At 42.4% G+C, this 8,060-nt stretch overlaps 1 protein-coding gene across 1 annotated transcript; it reads right to left on the bottom strand.

The window, feature by feature from the left end:
• Window positions 1-5,584: 5,584 nt before the first annotated feature.
• Window positions 5,585-7,462, bottom strand: LOC136447764 (nucleolar protein dao-5-like). Its single transcript, XM_066446809.1, has one exon. The coding sequence runs from the start codon at window positions 7,460-7,462 to the stop codon at window positions 5,585-5,587; it is 1,878 nt and encodes a 625-aa protein (XP_066302906.1).
• Between the last annotated feature and the right edge of the window lie 598 nt (window positions 7,463-8,060).

The following is an 8,060-nucleotide window of genomic DNA, read 5'->3' as shown; positions in this document are numbered from 1 at the left end:
GGATGGGCGGATTGCTCGTATTGCTCGGGCTGCCAACGAAATCCTCGGGAGGGCGGGGCTGTACCAAATCCGCCCATCCTTGAACTATTATAATGAATGAATAAAAACCTTTATTGTACATTTTTGCTTAAACAAGCTAAGTACAGGTCATGGTGATAAGCAAAGGAATACATATAGTGGTGATAATATAACGTAATAGAAGGTGATATCTCACTACGTCAAATAGGACTAATCTATACTTGTCTACTATATACAGGTTCGATTTCTTCTCGCTCCTTAAGGTAATTGTAGATGTATGTGGATATGGAGCTCGTAATATATGGTTTGTTCAGTTTCATAATGAATAGGAATTTTTCAGTGCTGTTTACATATTTAAAACTAGGGAAATTACCTTGAATACAATTATAAAGTATATTTCTCTCATCGTTGTATAATTAATGACAATGACAATGAAGTTAATTGCATATTCATGCCCAACATAGGGCTAAATGCATTACAATATCCAGAGGATACTAAGAAAACTATGCTATGCTTAAACTATGATTTACATGCTTCTTCTCTCTTCTTGAAACATTTGTAGGCAAATTCACAGAGTTTTTCCATTACATCCTAATTAGCTGTTGACATTACATGTGCGAACATTTCCTCCTTTGTTAAATGTGCATATCTTTGGTCTAGCAATATGTTACTAACAAGAGAATTGCGTATATCTTTATAAAGAGAGCATTCTAGAACAAAGTGTACTTCATTTTCTATATGGTTCTCATGACAAAATATACATAGACTGTCATTAGGAGGAGTCCGGTTATACATGTATCTGACAGCTTCAATATGTAGTACGTGATCGCTAATCCTTAGCTTAGTCATGGCGCGGCGATGGTAAAGTTTTTTAGATCGAGGTATTTCTCTCTTTTATATGTATGTTTAAATGTTTTGTAAGTTCTTAACTTGTTACCTTGGTTCTCTTTTTTGCCACTGGAGTTCAGTTCTGAGTAAACACTTTGCACATAGATATCTTTTAGTCTTTGTTTTACTTCAGACTGAGCAGATGATGTATTACTGTCCTTGTTATGTAGAAGGTAGGCAATGCCTGACTCCTCAAGGATTCTACTAACAGAGGACAGCCAACATGGCAACTCGCGTCGGTGCATGTCTTGTTGAACTAGTAAAGATTCAAACTGAAGACTGTTTGTGGGCACCTCTCTAACTAATCTTTTGTAGTACGAGTAAAGTCTAATATATACTTCAATCCATAGTGGGTACCTGCCGAGTTCTGCCCTCGTTGCCAGGTTGCTCGCACTCTTCCTTACGCCTAGGATTGATTTACAAAACTTAAGATGAATTTGTTCTGTTGGGGACTTGTCGTTTAGTCTAGTCTTGCCCCACACCTCGGCACCATAAGTTAGAATTGGCACTACACAGGCATCAAATAGTTTGCAGTATACGGAGATTGGGGGGTTGCTGTCTCCTAATGTTGTTTTTATACTAAACATAAAAAATTGCCCTTAAAGCTTTCTTTTGTAATGTTTTAACGCTGTTGTGAAGTTACAACCTGTTGTAAATACCACTCCCAGATAGCAATACGAGGAAACTATGTCTTTCTTGAGTAGATGGAATTTTAGATTTGAAAACATATGTCCCTTTTTACTGAATCCAATTATTTTTCTTTTGCTAAGATTTACCGATAATTTCCATTTGCTACAGTAAAGGCCTAAAGTATCTATTGCGTTTTTTAGACCATGTTTGCTTGTTGATAGCATCACAAGGTCATCAGCGTAAAATAGACTGGCTACGTTTGATATATTTAGCATGGGCGCATCGAAGTTTCCTTGATTGAGCTCGTCTGCTAAGTCACTGACATATAGGTTGAATAGCGATGGGCTTAAGACACAACCCTGTCTGACTCCACTCTCGATGGGAAAATTTTCACTTAAACCTATGTTTGTCTTGACACTTGCTTCAGACTGATTATATAAACTTTTTATTATATCATAGAATCTTCCAGAAATACCCTTCGACATCATTTTGAATAGTAGACCTTCATGCCAAATAGAATCAAATGCTTTTGATAGGTCCACGAAACAGGCGAAGAGTTGTTTCCTTGACTGCGTGTGTTTCGAAATTAAGGTTTTCAGTATAAATATATTATCAGAGGTTCTGTAGTTTTTCCGGAATCCGGTTTGATTTGGTTTTAATATCTCGTTTTCTTCAAAGAAAGACGAGATTCCTTTGTTTAAGACGGTGGTGAATAATTTTCCGAGGCAGCTAGAAATAGAGATTCCGCGATAGTTGTTGGTGTCATCTTTTCTCCCTGATTCAAATATGGGCACTGTGTAACTATTTGACCTGATTTTTGGAAATGTTCCTCTTGAAAGGGCAAGATTTAATAGTTTAACTAGGGGTCCCAATAGTAAAATCTTTCCTGCTTTCAGCATTTCATTAGTTATCATGTCTTCGCCGCACGCCTTTTTATTTTTAAGGACGTTATTGCGGCACTAATTTCTCCCCTTGTGACTGGGTAATCTATTGGTCCTTGATTTGTGTTGCGTTCCTGAAGTACATTTAGTTTCGCTATTATTTCATGTTCAAATGCAGTGTCAAATTTTTGCGTCTCGATCCTACGTTTTTCATGTAAAGCTTTGAAGTGATTTACCCAAGAGTCGGGCGGAATTTCTTCTTGGGTTGTGGAGTTGGTGTTCTTAAGTTGTTTGAGTAGATTCCAGAAAGCGGTAGGGTTGCTATTCTGAAGATTTTGCAATTGCATTAAACAGTCTGTTTAGTATTCCTTTTTTCGCCTTCGAATTAGTTTGTTGTATTCTTTTTTCTTCCTAAAGTAGCTACCTCTAATAAAAGGGTTCTTTGGGTTTCGCTGGAGCAGATATTGAAGATTTCGCAGTTCATTCCGAATCTCGTAGCAATTTTTGTTGAACCAATTTTTGTTCGTTCTCTTTTTTTTCGTTTCCTTTTATGCTTTACCAGTAGGGACATTTTCCCCGCCATTTCCATGATTTCCTGGAATTCGTGAACCTCTTTGTCGATGTCTACTTCAGGGACTTCATCGCTTGACACCATAAACTTTTCAAGCGTATCAGTTATTGTCTGACTGACTGCCTAAAGCAATTGTATACTTTTCGTGAGAGTCCGGTACCCATATCTGTCTGGGAAAGGCCGCATACTAGTTTTTTGTCGATATTTCGTTTTGAGGTTGTTGTAAAAATCTATCAATATTTAGTGAAATCATACAATGGTCCGAAAATTATGTCAATGGATGTACTCTAAATATGCTAATCTTGTGGAAGAGGGCACTGCTAGCTATGGCATAATCCACTGTGCTACAGCCACTGGGCTGGTAGCACGTTAAACGACCGCTCAAATCTCCTAGGATTCGTCCATTTAGTATACGGATGTCAGATTGCGAGCATAGGTCAGTCAAATGTTTGCCAAAAATGTTGGGTGGGTTGTTATCAGAAAAGTTTCTAGGGATGTCAAGATTTGAAAGTTTTTGTGGTTCAAGTTCAGAGTCTATTGGGGCTTCGTCGCCGAAATCTTTTAAGGAGCCTATTCGGCTATTAAAATCTCCTCCGAGGATTACATATCCCCTGGACGCAAAACGCACAATATTCTGTTCTAAGACGTCAAATATGGACTCTTCCGCCCTTTTGTGAATCGAAGAGTACATAGGACTAATATATACATTACCTATAAATACATCTCTGGATAGGCCGAACAATTCCTTTGATATACGAATCCAGAGAATGTCTTTGCCCTCTGAAGTACTACTCTCCCTCTTTATAAATTTTGCTAATTCATTTTTAAAATAGAACATTATTCCACCTGAATTTCTTCTGGCCTTTTTCTTGTTTTTTTCCTGAGAGATTAAAAATGCTGATAATTTGGTAAGTCAACTTCTGACGTTTCACTACTCCATGTTTCGAGGAGGGAGAAGAAATCTAATTTTTCTAAGCTATTTCTTAAACTATCTTCCTCAAGTTTTTTCCCCAGGCCATGGACATTCCAGAAACCTAAAGATATAGAGTTTGGGAACATTTGTCTACCTTAACGCTATCATTTCCCTAATCTTACGATAAAGATGTGCATTGCGCGCTTAAGAAAAGAAAACTAATTGTTGGGGGATACGACAGTCAGCAAGTTCTAGCAAGGACGTTGGTTCTAGAGCGTGACCCATCGAATGTCGGTGTCTTAGTGGCGGCGCTTTTTCCGTGGCCCGTCCCGAAACATTTTATGATTCACAGTTTTCGCACATAAAAATTTGAAATAATGAGTGTTTTAATCGATAAATTCCGCAGCAATATAGTCAGTGTGTTGTTTATTCGAGTAGTGTCCCGTTGCCCATGTTGTTACATGAAAATCTAATCTCTTACTGTAGTACTGTATCGACTCAAAAGGTCGTGTATCACTAGCACTGGAACATTCCAGTGATGCTAGGACGTGATTGCTGGAAGCCCACTAACGAAATAATGTAATCACTCGTCACTGGTAAATCTAGCGCGAAACCCGTGACCTAGGGACTTTTGTTACTGGTTATCTAGTGACGAGTACCCTCCGTACTGGGTAACCAGTGATGAATGATCTTTGAACCAGCCTACTTGTCTGGCACCCGAGTGATGAGCGGAGTTCATTTCTGGAGCCCGAGCGCCGAGGCAAGATTTAGTTCTGGAATTCCAGCACCGAGCGAACTTTCTTCCGTGCTGGATGTCCAGTGACGACACCACTTTGTTCACGCGTTCGTTACTCGGCGCCCAGTGAGAAACCCGTGACCACCGTACCTCATCTGACTGACTGAAATTATAGTAACGTCACTAAATATGTAAGCAAAATAATATGTTTGATTTTGTGGTACAAACTATAAGATGATTGAAATGAGATGTATGTTTATTGGCGTTTGACGCCCTTTTCAAATGCCGTTCAGTGGTGGTCAACTGAACTGCTGCTGACTCACTCCGACAGGCAGGTCCAATATTCACGCGCGATTTATATTGTGTTCAGGGACCTCAAACTTTGCCAGGTTATAATTAATGTAAACCAAGGCGTGTATATTATGCTATAACAGTCACGTAATAACTATCATTAAAGATACAAAATTATCTTTGATTATCACTTAAGTCACATGAAAAAGCTATATATGCAAAATAGTGAAACCGTTGTCAACTGAAATGAGCTCGAAGAACGTTTAAACATCTTTTAATCTTCACTGAAAGAAAGTTTTGTTGGCGAATGTCATGTATTGTTCTAAAACATAACGACTTTCGTGAAATGCGTCCTTCATTGGAGACAAAACGATTCTGTGCAGATTTACAGAATTCTGTGCAGACCTTACCGGCATCGAACGTCGTTTGCTAATCCTTCTAACTAGTTCTAGTCCAAACGTTCACTGTGTAAAATGGCCGAACAATGCATGTAGTTGATATGTTAATGGTTTATCTATATTGGTTCAAAATCTCTTCAAGAGAAACTTAAGCTTACAACGAGAAATGCCAAGTAAAGCATTTATAAATCATGGCATCGAGTTCATACCATACTTTAAGAAGTACAAGTAGGCACTTTAACTGACAACTGCTCCTTGTTATAGTAGATTACAAGTTGGATAACTGCCGCTTTCGACAGACCGCCTCCGTCTCTTCGGGCTAGGTTCGTCCCGAGACCGCCTGTGTCGGTGTCGCCTCCGCCTCCTCCTTCCCGTCGGCGTTGCAACCGCCTCGGCACTCGCCTCTACCTGTTCTACTGCGACAGGCTGGGAGGTTTCTTCCTTTTTGTTTCCTTGCACGTTGTTGCCATCAGCGTCTTGGGCGGATGAAACTTCAGGAGATGGCCGCGTTTGGTTGCCTTCTACGTTCCATCCTTGGCTTTCCGTCTGCGCCAGCTGAGTACTTTTGGCTTGCTCGTCAGGAGCTGTGGACGGAGGGTAGGCATACGCGGACTTGTACTCGCTCGTAATATCTTCCATCCCCGGCTGCTCGGGACGCGAACTGTGGTCATCTACCTGACCCGGATCTTGTTGTAAGTCGGTTGAATACCTAGCCGTGCTCTCCAGCCATTTCTCTACAGCTTCCACTGAAGCGCGCGATCGGAATTTAGTCGGATCTTTACCAACCTCCGCAGTTGGTATGTTTCCCCCAGCGGTTGTGGAAGGAACTGCAGGGGTTTTGGACCCTGCTGTAGCGGATGCAGAGTCCGGGGAGATCTCAACTGAAGGCTCTTCCGCGCGTTTTTTGGTGGGCTTCTTGGTCACTGTACGACTTCTACTCCCGCTTGAAACGCTTATTTCTTCAGCTTCTGTTTGAGGCGTCTTAGAAGTAGCTACAGCTGTAGCCAAAAAAGCAGTTTCTGCCGACGTTTGTTGGGTTGGACTGGTCTCTATTTTGAGAACGAGTACAGGAGGTTGCGGGTTCGAAGCCCGCCTACGCGAGGAATACGCCCACGTGCTCTCTCCAGAAGATGACGTCACGACTTTGTACGTTACTGGCTTCCTACTCGGCGGAGCCCGCCTCGAAGTCTTCTTTCTCTTTGCCTGAGAGCTGACGCTCACCTCTTTCTTTCCACGTGGAGACGGCCGAGGTGGTTTGGAAGACGACTTCTTGGCAGAAGACTTGGCAACCCTTCTCGGGGTTCTTGAGCGGCTGCGAGAGGCAGAAGCACCAGTCTTCTTCGCAGGCCGTTTTGCTGGCGTTTTAACGGACCTCACGTTTGGTGGTCGTCTGCTCGATACTGGCGAATTTCCTAGCTTTCTTGTCACTTTGGGAGATTTCGGAGTTTTGACTAAACGACTTTTTCCTTCCACCGACTTGTTTGCTATTCTTTTAGCTGTTCTTGCTGGAGTTTTGGGAGACCTTGCATGAGTTTTAGTGGACTTTCCTTGGACTTTTGAAGTCACAATAGGCGTCTTACTCACATTCCTTGGCACCTTTACAGCCTTTCTTGGTGTTGATACAGGTTTCGTGGCTGATCTTTTCTTACCACCATAGCTACGCCGCCGGGTTGGCTTCGGAGATTTCATTTGTCCGACAGTTGCATCTTTTTCTGCTTTTCTGCGAACCATGTCTCCCAGAGAGTTGAGCGAGAGCAACGACGCCTGCGATTGGACAGGGCCGAGACGCATGTAGCCTTCGGGCTCGCCGATAGGAGTCGCTTCTTCCTCGGGAACTTGGAGATTCCCTCGTAATGCCTGAATCACTGCCCGCGTCACCCCTTTGATAGTATGCAGCTGGTCAAAATACTGAAATGTCCCCCCAAGTCTGCGTCTCGTGGCCACAATTCGGTCACCTACCTCACGACTGACCCCCTGAATCAGCGACAACTGCCTGGCCGTACAGTGGTTTAAATTCAGCAGCTGGTTTCTTTTTGCCCCGATATTTCCCTCGTTTCCGTCCGCTGTATTTGGTATTTTCTCCCGTTGCCTCGCTCCCCCTTCCGTTCCCTCAGAATCTCGCCTCTTTTCTGCCATCATAAATCCCACGTTGCTGTGTAAACCAAGAGAAACCAAGAGATGCCAAGGAATATTGTAATGGTTGACATAAGTTATTCACGGACGTGACAGTTGATATACAAACAGTGTTCGAACGGAGACGGTACAGTAATTCGAACGGTGCGTTCGACGAACAGACAGAACGCGGGAAGTGTAGCGCCTGGGAAACCATCACAATAAAGATGGCGGCGGAGACGGTAGCCTCCGTTACACGCTCCTGCTAGCTCAATCTTATTGTGTCTTTACCTTTAAACCCTTACAATACTTTAACCTCCTAAAGCTCTGTAAACTAACTTTGTTCAACTTAATTCGACTTTTTAGTAGGTTTGGACCACAAAAGTACGCCTTTTTCGCGAGTTTCGTTAATGTTCTTCTACAACCTAGATTATAACCTCCTGGCTTAAACCCGACGCCGATCAATATGGCGACGGGAGACTGCGACCAGGACTATACGCCAAGCTCAGTGTGACTCCAAGGGCGACCCGTAAAGTAATTGTGGACTCCTACAAGAAAGAAGTTCTTCTATATCAGCAAGCCGCTAAACTCAGCCGTAAGGACCGTGCTTTCAAGGAGGCTG

Source organism: Branchiostoma lanceolatum, chromosome 13 (genome assembly GCF_035083965.1).
Source record: "Branchiostoma lanceolatum isolate klBraLanc5 chromosome 13, klBraLanc5.hap2, whole genome shotgun sequence".
Classification (NCBI taxonomy): domain Eukaryota; kingdom Metazoa; phylum Chordata; class Leptocardii; order Amphioxiformes; family Branchiostomatidae; genus Branchiostoma; species Branchiostoma lanceolatum.
The sequence above is the reverse complement of the archived record's forward strand: the minus strand, read 5'-3'. Positions and strand labels throughout refer to the sequence as shown.

Coding starts and splice junctions, on each gene's coding strand:
- LOC136447764 (XM_066446809.1), bottom strand. CDS start 7,462: ATGGCAGAAAAGAGGCGAGATTCTGAGGGAACGGAAGGGGGAGCGAGG.